The 19,791-nt window shown below is 41.9% G+C and overlaps 1 protein-coding gene and 1 long non-coding RNA gene across 12 annotated transcripts in view; one reads left to right on the top strand and one right to left on the bottom strand.

The window, feature by feature from the left end:
• LOC128703166 (serine-rich adhesin for platelets-like) overlaps positions 1–19,791 on the top strand; it is a 434,412-nt gene that overhangs the window by 411,825 nt on the left and 2,796 nt on the right. For all 11 annotated transcript variants that reach the window (XM_070103364.1, XM_070103362.1, XM_070103361.1 and 8 more), the window contains 2 exons: positions 4,075–4,178; positions 8,962–9,550. In XM_070103364.1, coding sequence (XP_069959465.1) covers positions 4,075–4,178; positions 8,962–9,550 — 693 coding nt within the window. The remainder of the gene's footprint in view (positions 1–4,074; positions 4,179–8,961; positions 9,551–19,791) is intronic.
• The window catches only part of LOC138855214 (uncharacterized), a 102,138-nt gene continuing 94,087 nt past the window's right edge, over positions 11,741–19,791 (bottom strand). The window contains exon 6 of the long non-coding RNA XR_011394408.1: positions 11,741–12,300. This is a non-coding gene — a long non-coding RNA (uncharacterized lncRNA). The remainder of the gene's footprint in view (positions 12,301–19,791) is intronic.

Here is a 19,791-nt window from a genome sequence, read left to right as displayed (position 1 = left end):
AGCTGTAGTGTTGATATTAGTGTAATAATAAAGCATATTCTGCATCATGAGACTGAGCTCATGACAACTGACAGTGGCTTCAAAGCCACCTTATCTTTAATGGATAATGTACTGTGTTGGTGCTTTACATAATGAGAAGCATTTCTTTTATTCATTGGAACCATGGATAGGGCTAAAAATAAGCAGGTTAAAACAGTAAATGGAGAAAAAGAAATTGGAATGACTTATGCAGCAAGTAGCGCCACCAAACAGTACCAGCAGGTTGGTGTGGCGACCCTGGAAATTTGATATTATGCTAACCAAAATTAGTGCCGAATAACTGAAGGAACCGAATAACTGATTGCCGGATTTATGATGGCGGACCTGTACATGGTCGGAGTTTTTTTCTCATTATGCACTGCATGCTTTAAGATTTTTTTTTTTTTATACTGCACACACTGACCACACAGACCCATTCTTTCATATGTAGTCCTACCAGCTTTCTTCCACTCGATTTGGAGGTGCTAGAATTTTGTCATATAAGTACAGCACAGACCCTGGCTCTCAAGCTGTACATGTATGGCAATGACCCTGAAAGGGTTGAGCACTGAAGTAGCAAGCTTGCCATAGTTAAATTTTTTGTTAATCAGGTCCAATATAACAGGGTTTGACTGGCTTTGATTACTTTTGTGAGATTAAACCACATCGTCAGTGATCTAATTTTATTATCCATGTTCATTTTAAAAAAATTTCTGCAGCACCATGGGAAAATTATACTGATTCTCAATTTTTACTTGTTTTTGTTGCTGCAAATTTGATTTTGTTCACAATAAGAGTTAATACTTCTTCACTTAGATTACTTTTATATTTTACTTGCTTCAAAAATATATTCACTGTATCATCCTTACAGAGTAATTAATTATTATCCATATTTATTATGCCAGTCTTAAGCTGTTTATTAATTTAGAAATAGTGTAGGTTTCCATTAAATTCCTTGAGACTTGGTTTGGATGCTGGCACTGGATGTCACCAGTAACTGGTGCAGGAAGTTGTCTGTGGTTTGCAGTACCCATCTATCCATCAACCCTTCTTTCACTTATTAAAATGTGAATTAAATTAACATTTATTTTGTTAATCCACAATTTTAAAGCTGTTAATTTGGAATGCTTATGCAGCACAAGCAGCAACATTTGCAGCTGCAAGCACAGCAACATTTTGGGGCCTGAACCCCAAGATGAGTCTTGATCATGCTGAAGTGGTTAACTTCTCCCAGTCAGTAGCATGTGTTTGCTCAATAATATATTACTTAGTTTTAAATTAAAATTAATTAAGTCTTGGACCAGGGGTGTGCTGACTTCTTTTCATTTTTAAAGATTTTTTTTTTTCTCAGCATCTAGGCTGTCTCCCACTGAGGCAGGGTGACCCAAAAAGAAGAAACACTTTCACAGTCATTCACACATAATCACTGTCTTGGCAGTGGTGCACAGATATGACAGTTTAGATGTCACTCTAAACAGCCAATATCCCAAACCCCTCCTTTAAAGTGCAGGCATTATACTTCCCACCTCCAGGACTCAAGTCTGGCTAACCAGTTTCCCTGAATCCTTCCACAAAATATTCCCCTGCTCATACTCCAACAGCTTGTCAGGTCCCCAAAGCCATTAGTCTCCATTCACTCCTGTCTAACACGCTCAGGCGTGCCTGCTGCATATCCAGGCCCCTTGCACACAAAACCTGCTTTACCGCCTCCCTCCATCCTTTTCTAGAATGACTCGTACCCCTCCACTACAGATTTATACACCCTCCAAGTCATTCTGTTTTGCTCCAACCTCTCTAAATGACCAAACCACCTCAACAACCCCTCTTCAGCCCTCTGAATAATACCGTTTTTGTAACTCTGCACCTCCTAATTTCCACTCTACGAATTCTCTGCATGATATTTACATCACACATTGTCCTTAGACATGAAATCTCCACTGCCTCCAGCCTCTTCCTTGCTGCAGTATCTACAACCCATGCTTCACACCCATATAAGAGTGTTGGTACCACTATACACTTGTACATTACCTTCTTATCCTCCATGGATGACTTTTTTTTTTTTTTTTTTTTTTTTTGTCTCCACAGATACCTCATTGCACCACTGCCTTTTTTCCTTCACAATTCTGTGGTCAACCTCGTCCTTCATAAACCCATCTGCTGACAGATCTACTCCCAAATATCCGAACACATTCACTTCTTCCATACTCCCTCCCTCCAATGTGATATCAAAGTTTTTTCTTACCTAACTTGTTTGATACCCTTATCACCTTAATTTTATCTATGTTCACTTTCAACTTTCTTTACACACCTTCCCAAACTCGTCCACTAACCTTTGCAACATTTCTTTAGAATCTCACAAAAGCACAGTATCATCAGCAAAAAGTAACTGTGTCAACTCCCATTTTGTTCCAGTTAGTGTTGTGTGTTGTAAAGTAAGAAAGATCTCTCTTGCAAGGCATGGCTGCTGGTCATCTTGTAATATACTAGAAACTTCTCTGCAGTCTACTGGTTAATCATGATTGATATTTTGACCAGCTCTTACCTTAAATTTTTCTTGTAACATCACAAAAAATTAGTGCTAATAACGAAATTCAAATTAAAGACACATTAATTGGGGCTACTCATGTTGAAATGTTTTGTATACTGTGGCTGGGTTAATATGCCCATTAAATAGCAATAGCAAGAATGCTGACTCAACTACCAGTACTTTTTACACCATTTCTTCCTTTCACAATATGGTAAGATTCTCATTTCAATTTATTTAAAATTTATCAATATTTACCTGTCTTGGTTAGTTTAATAATAGAGGCTTTACTGAAGGTATTGTGCTTGTGTATTAGCAGTTACCAGTTGATAGATATGTTTACTTCTTTCCTTTCCACCCTTCATCCTTCTTTCATATTAATAAATAGTACATTGCCAGCACTCTGAAGGAGGGGTTGGGATGTTTGTAGTTTTGACCTGTAGTATTTGCACCCCTCTGGCAAGACAGCAATGGAGTGAATGATGGTGAAAGTGTTTCTTCTGTTTTGGGTCACTGCTTCGGTGGGATATGGCTAGTGTGTTAAAAACAACAATGGTTATAAATGCTCACTTTTATTGGCAAGTATATCATGTTTTATTGAAGGCAATAACTGCTTGTTGTAAGAAGCGACTAAAATGCCAGGTGCAAGGGGCTAGTAACCCCTTCTCCTGTATAAATTACTAAATTTTAAAAGAGAAACTTCCGTTTTTCTTTTTTGGGCCACCCTGCCTTGGTGGGATACTGCCGATTTGTTGAAAAAAAAAATGCTTTAGAAAACAGCTGGTAAGCATTTGTATCAGTCAGTGAGGAAGCCTTTCTCCTCTATACCCTCTCTCTCATGTCTTTGTGAGATTTCTCTTTGGGGTAAGTTAAATGGTCAAATTGGGGTGAAACATATCTCCCATACTTTACTGCCATGTTAGGTTAATCTTAATGCCATTTTCTGGGATGGATCTCCTTACCAAGCTCTGGTTGGTTGTACGTGAGGATTACTTTTCTAGCTACTATGCTTCACCTATGCTTCTATTCTTCACTTCATTTTCTTTATCTCTGCATTGTATATTCAGTGACTACAGATTATTTTTTTAAATTGTGTTGTGTTTTATTTCTGCTCTGCTTATTTTTTTCTTCATATACTTGAGTGGCACTTGCTCTGCTTGTTCCCTTCAAGGGAATTTTTGATGCTGGTAAATGAATTAGAGCTACTCTAACTTGAATCATATCATATTGCCTCCCTTTTTGCAGGCACTACATAACCCAAACAGGTTTAGTGCTTCCTTCATGATTTTTTTTTTTTCCCAACAAGTTGGCACTGTTAGCTATACCAGCAAGTACGTAGAATGTTTCTTCAGTATTTCCTATTTATTTAAGTCTTTGAACTTTGAAAGTAACTACAATTTGACTTGAGAATACATTATTCCATCCCAGTCATAGATACAAAATAAATAAATGAACAGTTAATTTTGGAAATCAGAGTAGGTAAATAAACTCCACATACAGTACAGAGCAGGAATTTTCTTTTTTTACTCCAGGTACGCACAAATTCTATACCTAGTCTGAACCAAAATATTACCACAAGCATGAGCCAGCTCTCTACCAGTGACTTTGGAAGGCCCAGCAATGCTCAGCCAAGGAGGTAAGGCTAACTACAGTGATGATGATGCACATTATTTAACATATCTTGTGTTTGACTATTCCTCTTATTCTGACCTCCCAAAATGAATTGTTCCTAGTGTCCGTTTTTTTTTTTCTGAAGGTAATTACACTGAAAGTATGAAAATTGATGGAAAACTTGTGTATAACACAGGTGCAAAGTTAGCGGCCTGGGCGCAATTACGCATTGGTGATTTTGCTGACTTAAGTGTGAACAAATTCTTATCTATTTTGTTAGTATGCCTTCTATTCTGTGTATTGAGAAGAAGAAATTGCCAATTCAGCTGTTACAACTACGCTATAATTGCCAATTCAGCTGTTACAACTACGCTATAAAGTGCACAGAATTCGGTAATTTGGCCAATTTTACACATTTAAAAAATAACTTAAAAATAATACAAAATAAAGTGTAGATATTACTGGCACTAAAACATTTCCACTCTTCATTTATCATGTCTCTGGGCCTCTCCTCTATTACCCTTACCATTTGTTTGGAATTCATGATGCACAAAAATAGAAGACTTACTCTATTTCCTGGTCAATAAAATATAACCAGGATTTTAAGCTACAGTACTTCCAGTCCTGAAGCCAACCAAAATTATTTCCATTTCAGTAGTATGTCTTCCATTCTATCAAATGGTATCAAGAAACAGCCAATAAAACCATAAAATCTATCCTAAAAAACTACGTCACTATTTTCAACTAAACACATGGTCAGAGTTTTGTTTTCCCATTATTCAACGCTTGGGGTAGAATTTGTTTATACTGTGCATATTCACTGTGTAGACCCATTCTGTCTCGTCTAGGCCAAAATTTACTGCTCACAGCTTATCCGAGTGAGCTGAGCTCATGATGTAGAATTACATGAGGGGCCCTGGCCTCAATGACATAGTTCTACATGAATGCCACTGAAATGGTTAATTTCCTATTTATATATTTGTTTAGCTATATGCTGCCATGTCCCTCAAACTTCATTGCTCACTCTGTACTATTCTTCAATCTATCATTACCTCACTTGTGGTATGAGTGTATAAAGATCTACAACAGCAGATCACCTCAAATCTGTCAAAACTCTTCAAAAAACTGTGCCTACTATATATACAGGTCAGATAATACAAATAGAAACCCAGATCTAGAATTCTTAGGAACTTGCAAGTAACAAATAACTCTTTGCCATCCCATGCATTTGACTCAAAAAATATAGACTCCCTGTTAGATTCTAAAATTTCCCTATTTGCAAACTGTTTAAATTTTTTTAATGCACTGGCCATCTTCAACCAAGGTTGAGTGACATAAAATAAGATAAAATGAATTCACCATCATTCATGCAGATGTTGTCATGCTAGAGGTTTTCTGACATCATAATTCATGTAACACTCCAAACTGTAACATCCCCAACTCTGCTTCAAAGTGCAGGTACTGCCCTTCCCACCTTCAGGAGTCATATCTGGCTTACTGGTTTCCCTGAATCCTTTCATAAAAGTCACCTTACTCAGGCTCCAACAACACATTAAAAATCACTTGTATTCATTCACTCTTATTTAATATGTACACACAAGGATGCTGGATGCTTCAGCCCAAAAACTCAACCTCCATTGCCCCTCTCCCTCCAACCATTCCTGGGATGACCCATTCATCTGCTTTCCACCCCAGATTTATGTATTTTCATCATTCTATGACCCTCCATACTCTTTGCATACCTAAACTGCATCAGCAATCCCTCCTCAGCCCTCCTAATTATACCCTTGACACCTACATCACCTTTTAATTTCTGTACTGAATTCTCTGCATGATATTCACATCAAGTATTACATTCAAACATGGCATCTCTTGCATGATATTCACATCAAGTATTGCATTCAAACATGGCATCTCTACCTCCGGCCTCACTGATGCAGCATTCAAAACCCAAGCCTGATGTTAATATAAAAGTACTGGTACCACTGTATCCTGGTACATTCCCTCTTTTGTCTCCATAGATAAATTTCCTTTCTACAGATGATTAAACAAACTGCTCACCTTATTTCTCCTTATGTATTCTATGTTTCACTTTGTCTTTCAATTTGAGGAGCAACAACTTTCAGATGCTGTTGTTAACATTACTAGTTTCACTGTCTCCTTTCAAGCTTCCTGTCTTGAAACTGCACTTCATCTCATTAAGGATGAGCTTCAGAGAAATACAGAGAACTGCAAAATAAAAGAAGCATAAAAAAAAAAAACATACCACGGGCGGGGATAGAACCTGCGATCAGAGAGTCTCGGAACTCCAGACCGTCGCGTTAGCCACTGGACCAGCTAGCCACAATACGATTGGTCCAACTAGGTATATTTCTACACCATAGGAAGGTTAGCATAGGCACCACTGTGACCACAAATGCAAGTTTTTACAGACGAATCTCCAGCTAGCGTGGCCGTGACGAACTCTAGCTCAAGTCCCCTTAAAGCTGTCAACATGACTAACGAAATCATAATGACACGATTGCAAACAAACCATACCACGGGCGGGGATAGAACCTGCGATCAGAGAGTCTCAGTGGCTAACGTGACGGTCTGGAGTTTTGAGACTCTCTGATCGTGGGTTCTATCCCCGCCCGTGGTATGGTTTGTTTGCAATCGTGTCATTACGATTTCGTGAGTCATAAAAAAGCATGTGTTCATGGTACAAGAACTGCATATTAAAATTCCACTCTTGTTCAGAAAGAAATGACCTATTAGGGCAAGGTTTATGTTAATGGGTGTATTACCAAGAAAATTATTATTATTGTAATCAAGGGGGAAGCACTAAACCCATAGGATTATACAGCACCTGTGGGGGGGATGGAATTATTCAGGCTTAATTCAGGGAACTGGAGCACAGATCCAATTCCCTAGATCAAGAGCCCCTCACCAGGGTCAAGGAACCTCCCATGAGGAGATTACCAAGAAAAAACATAATCTTTAATGCCTAAAGTAACTTTGCTTGATTTTTCTCCCTAGTGTTTTGTGAGGGAAGGTACAATTGCTGGAAGAAAATCAATCAGACAGAAGATATTACATTGCTAATGAACGTGATCTATCAGTATTTTATGCTGTACAAATATGTAACATAGTTTACGTGAATTAATACATTGGTAGGCACATAAGCCACTAATTATGCAGTACATTTTGGGCAACTAATCATAAGGCTTAAAAGTTACTCAAGATCTAGACATAAACTATTAAGTAAGACTTCATTGGGACTTCTTATTCAGTTAACCGCTTTCATAAGTACATTAAAGAAGGTAGCTAATGACAGTTGGTCAGTTACAAAAACAATTACCTATTATTACTCGGTGATCTTCAGTTTTGTGGAGTAATTGAATAGAGATGAAGATATAGCAAGTTACTTAAATTACAATACAAATAAAATGGGACAATATATGTTACCAATTATGTATGGGAGTTGAAGAAAGGCTGGAAGAAGAACAGACAGAATTAGATGAAAGCTGGTTTTGTTTGACATAGCATATTGCTGTCTTGATTATGTTAAGGAGATCCTAGAATTAGTTTGTGCTGCTTGGTATTATATTAGTAGTAGTGTTTGTTTCATAATGCTCAAGCTAGGTTTTGTGAGAATATTTCCACAATGAATCTTTACTGTGCTTATATGCATGTATTCACAGATTTATAGGAGCTCAGCATTAACAGTATTGTTGAGAGAAGTTGGATTTGAGTGAGAGATGACAAAAGTTATGTCATCTGTGGACAGAACAGGTTCAGGGAGATGAGATGCAGTGGGGAGATTATTGATGTATGTATATAAGTAGGAGCAAAGGGCCAAGATCACTGCCCTGAGGTACTCCTACATCAACAGGCTGAGTTGATGAAGTTATGCTATTAATGGACACATATTGGTGTCTGTTGCTAAAATAAGAATTTAGGTATGCAAGACCCCATAATGTTCTAGCCTAAGGTTCAGGATGTTGAGGTCCACTCTTTCGAAAGCTTTTCACCGGTCTATGAAGAGGCCCAGAGAATATTCATTATTTTCAAGACCTACATAAAGCACTTCAAGCATTTTTATAATGGTATAATGTGTATTTTGGGGGGGGGGGCTAAAATCAAACTGACAGGGGGTTGAGTATATTGAGACACTAGTAAAGAGTAAACTTTTGATTTATTTTCAAAGATTTTAGATAGTAATGGCAAGTTGGATATTAGCCTATAATTATTTACTTTGGTTGGCTTACCTCTGCAAGATAAATTGTCAAAAACTTTATTAATATGATGGTTTAAGAATTGAAAAAAAAAATTGTATGGCTTGAGGTGTCACAGCATGTAACCCAATTTTTTCCATAAGTTGATAACTCCATTCATCGTGTTTTTTCTGTGTACAGTGCCAGTTTTGGAACCCAGCATGTACAAAAGGTGGCTGTCTTCTGTATCTAATTAAAATTGTGTGTGTGTGTATATATCATTAGTTTCTGATCATCCAGCTTGAAATGTGTGTAGTTAGCACCAATAGTCTGATTAAACAGCATAACATCAACTAGGAAGCCTGATTTGGTACCAGATCACAGGAACAGTAACCCTTGGAGCCATCAACAGATAGATCAGTATTTCAAGCAAACTTGTTGCTAGTTAAGGAAAAGTAAAGCAGCTTGTAGAATTCTTTCAAGAAATATTTAAAGTTTAACATAAACACTGTAAACAGTGACAACAGTTTGTGTCTGGGAAAGCTATGCTATTACTGTAGCAGTAATTGATTTGAATACTCCTTGAATTCATTAATTATATTTTTACTACAGGTGGGGGGAGGAGCCAAGTGTAAGTGTTGGGGCATGGATGGAACGACCACCTCAGTCTGTGGGAGTGTACCAAGATCGTGACTATGTTACATCTGCTCCACGTTCACAGTCTACTCAGGACCTCTCCTCTCATCCTGTATTAGAGGAGTGCCAAAGAACTCCTTCACGCACCACTTTTGTAGGTCCTAGAGGTTATTCTCGTCCAGCAGACACTGTGAAGCCCGAGACTAGGCCTTACCAGAGGGTTCCGCAGCAGCAGCAGGCTCAGGTTACTCAACCACTAGAGTATCAGTTTCTCTCGCCTGATCAGCAACAGCAGTTTGCTCAATTTGTACAGCAGCAGCAACCGGAGCAACATCAGCAACAAACACTACTGCAGCAGCAGCCACTACAACAACCAAAGCAGCAGTGGCAACCACAGCCACAGCAACAACCACCAAAGCCTCAGTTTGTACCTCAGCCAGATAAGACAGCCTTTTGGCGAGAACTGGAAGGAAAGAGTCAAAATATAGGTATGCAGAACAACCAGGAAGTGTCTGAACCCACCCGGCCTCCTCGACGAAACTCTCGTCAAGATTCTCCTCCACAGGTGAGAGCTCTTTGTACAGTAATTATATACAAATAAGGCATTTAGCTTGTGGGTGGGTGAGAAGAGGATGCATCTAGCTTGGAACAGAAGACCTACAGCAAGGCTCCTCCAGCCATAGGTCTTATGCTCTCATACAGAAAAGTGCTGGTTCGGTAAAAGAAATGTAGGTGTATGTAATGGATGGGTTTGAGTACAAACTACCTAAAATGGCTAGTAGGCCTGCTGTACAGCTTTCTGTTGCTTAGTGCAACAGTTACAGTCTATAAATTTAAACTTTTTATGAGCATTTCCAATAAATAAGTCAGTTCCCTACCTCTTACTTAAGAACTTTAGGTACACTAGAGTTTTGCATATATAGTGGACCCCCAGTTTACGATCAGCTCCCATGCGACCAATTATGTAAGTGTATTTATGTAAGTGCGTTTGTATGTGTATGTTTGGGGGTCTGAAATGAACTAATCTAATTCACAATATTCCTTATGGGAACAAATTCGGTCAGTACTGGCACCTGAACATGCTTCTGGAATGAAATAATATCGTAAACCAGGGGTCCACTGTACGTATATTTTTTTTCAACACTTCGGTAATTTCCCACTGAGGCAGGGTGACCCAAAAAGAAAGAAAAACTCAAAAAGAAAGAAAAAACTTTGATCATCGTTCAGTACTTTCGCCATCATTCATATATAATCATTGTCTTGGCAGAGGCGCTCAGATACGAACCCTTTTAAAGTGCAGGCATTGTACTTTCAACTTCCAGGACTCAAGTCTGGCCCTGAATCTCTTCACAAAACATTACCCTGCTCATACTCCAACAGCTTGTCAGGTCCCAAAAACCATCCATCTCCATTCACTCCTATCTAACACACTCAGGCACACTTGCTGGAAGTCCAAGCCCCTCTCCCACAAAAACTCCTTTAGCCCCTCTCTCAAATCTTTCCTAGGACGACACCCTACCCCACCTTCCTTCCACTACAGATTTATATGCTCTCCAAGTTATTCTACTTTGTTCCATCCTCTTTAACCCTTAAACTGTCCAAACGTAGATCTACGTTTTTTCAACATTTGAAAGTATGTAAAAAAGTAGATCTTCTTTACTTTTTTTTACATTTGAAAACGTGTAAAAAACACTTAGATCTACTTTTTTTTTGTTAAATTTGAAAATATGTAAAAAAACGTAGATCTACTTTTGGAGCACTACGCATGTGAACGTAAATTTGTTTGGACAGTTTAAGAGTTAAATGACCAAACCAACTCAACAACCCTTCTTCAGCCCTCTGACTAATACCTTTAGTAATTCCACACCTTCTAATTTCCATACTACAAATTCTCTGCCTAATATTTGCACCACACATTGCCCTTAGACATGACATCTCCACTGCCTCCAGCCTCCTCCTCGCTGCAGCATCTACAACCCATGCTTCACACCCATATAAGATTGTTGATGCCAGTATACTCTTGTACATTTCCCTCTTTACCTCCATGGATAGCACTTTTTTTGTCTCCACAGATACCTCTCAGCACCACTCTCCTTTTTTCCTTCATCAGTTCTATGGTTAACCTCATCCTTCATAAACCCATCTGTTGACAAGTCAACTCCCAAATATCTGAACACATTCACTTCTTCTATACTCCCTCTCTCCAATGGGGTAAACTGTTTTTTTCTAATCACTTGATGCCCTCATCACCTTACTTTTATCTATGTTCACTTTTTCACTTTCTTTTATTTATATGGTAAGCTAATAAAGTAAGTTAAAAATCATTCGTAGGTATTTAAGATAAAAAATGGATTGGTGGCCTAAAGAAAAATTGATATATGCAGATGCAAAGTGCAAAATAATGTAAGTACATCATAGTTCCTACAATTTGTTCATTACCTTGCAAACGAGGGTACAACAGTAATAATGTAATGTAATAATAATAAGATTTCTATATGTACATTGTATACCTGGAGGGAGTTTTGGGAATCGGCACCCCTGTGGCCCAGTCCATGACGAGGCCTTGTGGTGGATGAGGGCCTGATCAACCAGGCTGTTACTGCTGGCCACACGTAAATGATGTACGAGCCTGGCTGGTGAGGTACTGACTTTGTGCCTGTTCACTGCTTTCTGTTATTGCTGTTCTTGCAGTTGAACAGCGGTTTAGTGCCGATGGAGGTAGCATAGGTAACAATGATACGGCCATGGACTAGTTTGGCTTTAATTGGATAGGAGTGAGTACACAACAGGCAATGTGAGGGAATGACCGATAGCCAGTCCGTGGAGGGGGAGTACTTGTGCCTATCAAGTCGGTCGGCCGGGGAGTGAGGACGAATGGGCCCAGCCTCCCACCGACCTGGGTGAGCCTACAGAGGGCAGCACTTAAATGCCGCGAAATATGAACTAAGCTGGCAGACTTCATAAGCTGTCTTTGCTGATAGTACAAGCTGTCTACATTTGCTCGGCCACGCACCTCGTCGGGACAATACTGGTGGGCCCGTAGGTGCAAAGGAATTACTTACACTAGCTACCCCAGAGAGAAACTGGCTTTCGCTCACTTGTAAATCAAAATTGGACATAAAAATGCAACAGGCAAAAAAAAAAAAAAACTCTCCCATCCAGGGGAAGAGAAAACTGGCTTGCCCGCGCTGCTTCATTGAGGAGGGAGTCCGGAGACGTCAGCACTAGAACTAAAATCTTCTATATAGCAGGTTGTCCACAGGTCTAAACATCCGGCTTGACCACTCTTCTACGAACGCTGTTGCACCCTCACATCTGCAAACAATGACTGACAGTAGCATTTCCTAAGGTGTGACATGTGACTCGGAGGGCAGCACTGCCCTGACCGTAATACATACAGGCTTTTAAAAGACACTGGGTGCACATAACTACAATAATACCATATCCATGGAATTCATTACACTCTGGGTACCCTTCTAAAAGTATTTACATAATTACATGATGATGTCCACCCTGACTCCATTATCAACTAGCTATACAATGTGTGCACATTTATACCCATTTCTGCAAGCAAACAATTAGCATAACTAGCGTAGGAGTCAGACAAGTCAGTAGGTACATCAATGTCACAGAAATGTACTGTTGTCCTGGGTCGCAGTCCATAAGTATGGAGCCTTACTGGGCCGTCTTCAGGAACAGTAGTAGTGGGAGAAGGAGTAGACGGGTTGTTGCTAGCATTGGTCTGATTGTGGCATTGCAACGCACGCGACTCCAGCTCTGCTTCGGCCTGCACATGGTCCACATACTTCATGTGATCAAGGTGGGCTTCTTTGATAGTTCCAGTAGCAATCTCCCTCACCTCGAACTTATTGCTACGGAGCTGTCGGAGGACATGGTAAGGACCCACGAATTTTGGGACAAGTTTGGAGAGGGAGCATGAACACGGGGGTCGTCCCACAGTTACTAAAAACAACAGACATAGCCCCACTCCACAAAGGGGGCAGTAAAGCAACAGCAAAGAACTACAGACCGATAGCACTAACATCCCACATCATAAAAATCTTTGAAAGGGTCCTAAGAAGCAAGATCACCACCCATCTAGAAACCCATCAGTTACACAACCCAGGGCAACATGGGTTTAGAACAGGTCGCTCCTGTCTGTCTCAACTATTGGATCACTACGACAAGGTCCTAAATGCACTAGAAGATAAAAAGAATGCAGATGTAATATATACAGACTTTGCAAAAGCCTTCAACAAGTGTGACCATGGCATAATAGCGCACAAAATGCGTGCTAAAGGAATAACAGGAAAAGTCGGTCGATGGATCTATAATTTCCTAACTAACAGAACACAGAGAGTAGTCGTCAACAGAGTAAAGTCCGAGGCAGTTACGGTGAAAAGCTCTGTTCCACAAGGCACAGTACTCACTCCCATCTTGTTCCTCATCCTCATATCCGACATAGACAAGGATGTCAGCCACAGCACAGTGTCTTCCTTTGCAGATGACACTCGAATCTGCATGACAGTGTCTTCCATTGCAGACACTGCAAGGCTCCAGGCGGACATCAACCGAATCTTTCAGTGGGCTGCAGAAAACAATATGAAGTTCAACGATGAGAAATTTCAATTACTTAGATATGGTAAACATGAGGAAATTAAATCTTCATCAGAGTACAAAACAAATTCTGGCCACAAAATAGAGCGAAACACCAACGTCAAAGACCTGGGAGTGATCATGTCGGAGGATCTCACCTTCAAGGACCATAACATTGTATCAATCGCATCTGCTAGAAAAATGACAGGATGGATAATGAGAACCTTCAAAACTAGGGAGGCCAAGCCCATGATGACACTCTTCAGGTCACTAGTTCTATCTAGGCTGGAATATTGCTGCACACTAACAGCGCCTTTCAAGGCAGGTGAAATTGCTGACCTAGAAAATGTACAGAGAACCTTCACAGCGCGCATAACGGAGATAAAACACCTCAATTACTTGGAGCGCTTGAGGTTCCTGAACCTGTATTCCCTGGAACGCAGGCGGGAGAGATACATGATTATATACACCTGGAAAATCCTCGAGGGACTAGTACCGAACTTGCACACGAAAATCACTCACTACGAAAGCAAAAGACTTGGCAAACGATGCAACATCCCCCCAATGAAAAGCAGGGGTGTCACTAGCACGTTAAGAGACCATACAATAAGTGTCAGGGGCCCGAGACTGTTCAACTGCCTCCCAGCATACATAAGGGGGATTACCAACAGACCCCTGGCAGTCTTCAAGCTGGCACTGGACAAGCACCTAAAGTCGGTTCCTGACCAGCCGGGCTGTGGCTTGTACGTTGGTTTGCGTGCAGCCAGCAGCAACAGCCTGGTTGATCAGGCTCTGATCCACCAGGAGGCCTGGTCACAGACCGGGCCGCGGGGGCGTTGACCCCCGGAACTCTCTCCAGGTAAACTCCAGGTAATACCTAGGGTCTGCACTGGGTTGAGCAACATAACTTTACAACCTGGTTCCACTTTGCTTTCCTTGGCGAGGGCATTGCGCTCAGACGTGAACCAATCAGTAGCTTTCATAAGGTTCTCTTGTACCCGCTGGAAAACAAGCTGCGTTGTCCGCATCTTCACTACACTGGGGTTATCAGTATCGTAAGTAGGTCGAGGCGGAGCAAACAGAATTTCGTATGGTAAGTGCTTGTCATAGCCATACCGATCGAGCTGTTGAGGGAGGAGTTTAATGTACACTGAACATCTGGGATAGCCTCATCCCATGTAGTACAACTTGGGTTAACGGTTACCCTGAGCACCTCCAGGACTTTGCGATTTGTACGTTCAGCAAGACCATTACTTGCAGGGTGGCGTGGAGCTACTGGCGCTTGGTGAATGTTAAATCTGGAGCAAAGATCCTGCATTATGGCATTTATGAACTCAGACCCATTGTCTGACAGAAGGACACGTGGGCAGGTATGACGGAGAACGACATGCTCACGGAAAGCATTAACAACAGTTTCGGCAGTTTTATCAGGAATGGGTACTAATTCACTGTACCGCGTCAAGTTATCTACCATTAAAAGCAGGTGCTTATTTCCCTTCTCCGAGGTCGAGAAGTTCACCAACAGGTCGACAGAAGTTCTCTCCCAGGGCTCCTTTGTAATAGGATACTTTAGAATGGGGTTAGGACCTGTAACAGCAACCTTGTGCTGTAGGCAAACAACACACTGGTGTACATGCTTGGCAATATCCGCTGCCATCTTAGGCCAGAAATATTTCATTCATGCCTGTTTGATACTGTGGTCCTTCCCGGGGTGCGCTACACCTGGGACATCATGGATCAACCTAAGAGTAGCTGGTATCATGGACTCCGGTATCACCAGTTGGTATATGGTTCTGCCAGGGTCCACCAGCTGTGCAACACGGCACAGTACTCCTTGGTTGACCACCAAATCCTTCAGTGGAACGGGAGACTTGACCTGTAAGTCAACGTCCTCCTTGGTCAGGAAACGAAGGACTGGAGACCACACAGGGTTCTGTCGTTGGGCTCTCTCAAGATCCTCAACAGAGAACAAGTTGTCGACACTCACAAATGCTATATGCCTCGACAGGGCATCAGCTACAACATTTTGCTTACCTGGGACATAGCAAATTTCAGGGTTGTAGTCATTGAACGTGAGCGACCACTGAGCATGCTTTCCCAAGAGATTCTTATTAGTAAAAAGGGCCAATAAAGGTAGATGATCTGTGTAAATCTTGATAGGATAATGGTAGATGATATCCCGAAAATGACTTGAGGCCCATACAATGGCTAAAGCTTCTAGCTCTGTCACTGAATAATTGACTTCCGCTTTAGTAAGGACACAGCTAGCATAGGCAATAGGCTGTTGCTTACCATTAGATTCCTGTGACAAGACTGCACAGATGCCAACTTTGCTGGCATCAGTTGTCAAGGTAAATGCCTTGGTGAAATCGGGGAATCTAAGGGTTGGGGCTGATGTTAACTTGTTCTTGAGAGTGACAAAAGCTCGTTCTTGATCACATGTCCACTCAAAAGGGGCATCCTTCTTGAGTAAGCATGTCAGGGGTGCAGCAGTGGTGGAGAAACCTGCGATAAAGGTGCGGTAGAAACTCGCCAGGCCTATGAATGACCGGACTGCATCCGCCGTCATGGGTCTGGGGAATTTCTGCACGGCCGAGATTTTAGACTTGTCTGTCTTTATGCCATTCTGAGTCACTACGTGACCCAGAAATTTTATTTCCTTCCGGAGGAAATGACATTTGGCGAGCTTTATCTTAAGGTTTGCCTGAGCTAGCTTGTCCAATACCTTGTCAAGTTTCTCGAGATGTGTCGGGACATCTTGTGACATAACTATGAGATCATCTAGGTAGACCATGAGCGTGCCACCTAGGAGGGTACGGAAAATTGTCGTCATCAAACGACTAAATGTGACTGGACTTCCGCGCAAGCCGAAGGGCATCCTCCTGAACTGGTAATGACCGGTCGACGTAGAGAAAGCTGTCAACTCTTTGCTCTCATTATCGAGGGGTATCTGCCAGAACCCTTGAAGAAGATCAAGAGTTGAAAAGACCTTATTATCATCGATGTTCTGGAACAGGTCGTTCAGAACTGGCAATGGAAAGCGGTCTGGGATTGTACATGCATTCAGTTTCCTGTAATCGATAACAGGGCATGAGGTTCCGTCTTTCTTGGGAACCAGAATGAGAGGAGCATTCCATGGGGAAGTGGACTCCTCAATAACTCCATCACGGAGCATCCGTGTAATGAGTTCTTCAGCGAAGACTCTTTGCGCATGTGGCAGGCTATATGCAGGTACATAAATGGGTTTAGTACCTTTGTCAAGTGGAATACGGTGAGAGATCGGTGGGGTCAAACCCATCGACTCACCATCTAGCGCGACTGCAGAACGTACATGACTGAGAACCTGGAGAAGTTTTGGGACTTCTTCAGGATAGTCTGTCAAAGCTAGATCATCTTCCTGCACTGGCCGGGTGTTGGAAGAGTCAGCAGCAGACTCGCCTGGGAGAACTGCACTTACGAGAAAGTCAGCTGGGGCTACACCCTCCACTCTCACTGGGAGAGGGAATCTGACAAGATCGACAAGTGAGGTATTCTTCTGCAGGGGAAATTCTCGACTGTGCATGTTGACAACAAGGACTTGCAACTTACCACGTTGCACTGTGTGCAAGGACGGTTCAAGGGAAAGGCCCTTGACTCGGCATGTGTCGTTGTCAACCAGCACATGGTCTCCTTCAAAAGCTCTGCTCACATACCCCATAACAGGAGTGGGTGAGTTAGCTGACAAAGTGACGTCATACTTTGTACAAGCAGTAACTCTGCTCGCTGATGCCATGACACGAGTCACAGTCGCCTGCCGACAGGGATACTGCGGCTTGACAACTGCTGTTCTCTACAACAGCGCTAGAGTTAGAGTGAAGGTTAGACTGGGCATCGAACAATGGTGTTGACTGGCGTCGACCCCTCCACCCCGAGAGTAGGCCCACAGTGCCGTTGACTCCGCTGTCACCACTGTTATTGCTGTTCTTGCAGTTGAACAGCGGTTTAGTGCCGATGGAGGTAGCGTAGGTAGCAATGATACGGCCATGGACTAGTTTGGCTTTAATTGGATAGGAGTGAGTACACAACGGGCAATGTGAGGGAATGATCGATAACCAGTCCGTGGAGGGAGAGTACTTGTGCCTATCAAGTCGGTCGGCCGGGGAGTGAGGACAAATGGGCCCAGCCTCCCACCGACCTGGGTGAGCCTACAGAGGGCAGCACTTAAATGCCGCGAAATATGAACTAAGCTGGCAGACGGCATAGGCTGTCTGTGCTGATAGTACAGGCTGTCTACATTTCTTAAAGACAGCCAGGGGTCTATTGGTAATCCCTCTTATGTATTCTGGGAGACATTTGAACAAATTTGGGCCTCTGTCACTTACCATGTTATCTCTTAGCATACTCGTGGTGCCCCTGCTTTTCATTGGGGGGGGGATGTTGCATTTCCTGCCAAGTCTTTTGCTTTCATAGGGAGTGATTTTTGTGTGCAGATTTGGTAGGATTTTTCCAAGTGTATATTATCATATATCTTTCTTGCCTCCGTCCCAGGAAATACAAAGCTTCAACTGTTACCAGTAATTTATGTGCTTTATCATACTTATACATTTTTATGAAAGTTCTCTGTATATTCTCCAGGTCTGCAATTTTGTCTACCTCGAAAGGGGCCTTTAGTGTACAGCAATATTCCAGTCTAGAGAGAACATGCAATTTGAAGAGAATCATCATGAGCTTGGTATCCCTAGTTTTGAAGGTTCTCATTATCCATCTTATCATTTTCCTAGCAGGTGTGGTAGATACATTGTTGTGATCTTTGATGATAAGATGATGGGATGAGAGGTGAATATGCCAACTTTGCTGTTGGATGATCAGTGAAGGTTGGGGCAGGTAATGTCTTTGATGGTTTTAGAGGTATTATTGCAACATTTAATCTGGACTTCCAGAGAGTAGGCATGATGTAGACTGCTATTTGAAAAGCAGGAAATATGATGCATCTCTGTTCTCATTGGTCAAACAACCATCAACATCACACACACATCAGTAATACAGCAATAATCATAAACCCATCAAAGACATAATCTGCCCCAACCTCCGTAGAGCTTCCAGCGGCAAAGTCAGCATGTACACCATTCCCTGTGAAGATTGTGACAGGTAAAATACATGGTAAGACTGCACGTTGCCTTAACGTCAGACTTCAAGAGCACAAAATAGGGATGCAGAATTCATGGCATAAGCACATGCGTCATTTACACAGACAAACTCTCACATCTTGTGGCATGGGACAAGGCCAAACTTATTCTGACAGGATGACAGGGCAAGGAGGTAGTGTCTAAACTGGTCATCATCACTACTGAGCAGAATCAAGATGCTTGCTTGCAAAACCTCTTGCACACCATCTGCTAGATTTTTTTTTTTTATTAACACATTGGCCGATTCCCACCAAGGCAGGGTGGCCTGAAAAAGAAACATTCATCATCATTCACTCCATCACTGTCTTGCTGGAGGGGTGCTTTACACTACAGTTATAAAACTGCAACAATTACACCCCTCCTTCAGAGTGTAGACACTGTACTTCTCATGTCCAGGACTCTAGTCCGGCCTGCCGGTTTCCCTGAATCCCTTCATAAATGTTACTTTGCTCACACTCCAACAGCACGTCAAGTATTAAAAACCGTTTGTCTCCATTCACTCTTATCAAATACTCTCATGCACGCCTGCTGGAAGTCCAAGCCCCTCGCACACAAAACCACCTTTACCCCCTCCCTCCAACCCTTCCTAGGCCGACCCCTGCCCCGCCTTCCCTCCACTACAGATTTATACACACTCGAAGTCATTCTGTTTTGTTCCATTCTCTCTGCATGTCCGAACCACCTTAACAACCCCTCCTCAGCCCTCTGGATAATAGTTTTGGTAATCCCACACCTTCTCTTAATTTCCAAACTACGAATTCTCTGCATTATATTCACACCACACATTGCTCTCAGACATGGCATCTCCACTGCCTCCAGCCTTCTCCTCATTGCAACATTCATCACTCATGCTTCACACTCATACAAGAGTGTTAGTACAACTATACTCTCATACATTCTCCTCTTTGGTTCCACAGGCAAAGTTCTTTGTCTCCTCAGACTAAGTGCACCACTCACCCTTTTCCCCTCATCAGTTCTGTGATTCACCTCATCCTTCATAGACCCATCTGCTGACACATCCATTTCTAAGTATCTGAATACATTC

Source organism: Cherax quadricarinatus, chromosome 85 (genome assembly GCF_038502225.1).
Source record: "Cherax quadricarinatus isolate ZL_2023a chromosome 85, ASM3850222v1, whole genome shotgun sequence".
NCBI lineage: Eukaryota > Metazoa > Arthropoda > Malacostraca > Decapoda > Parastacidae > Cherax > Cherax quadricarinatus.
Note: the sequence above shows the minus strand (reverse complement) of the source record. Positions and strands in the feature narration are given on the sequence as shown.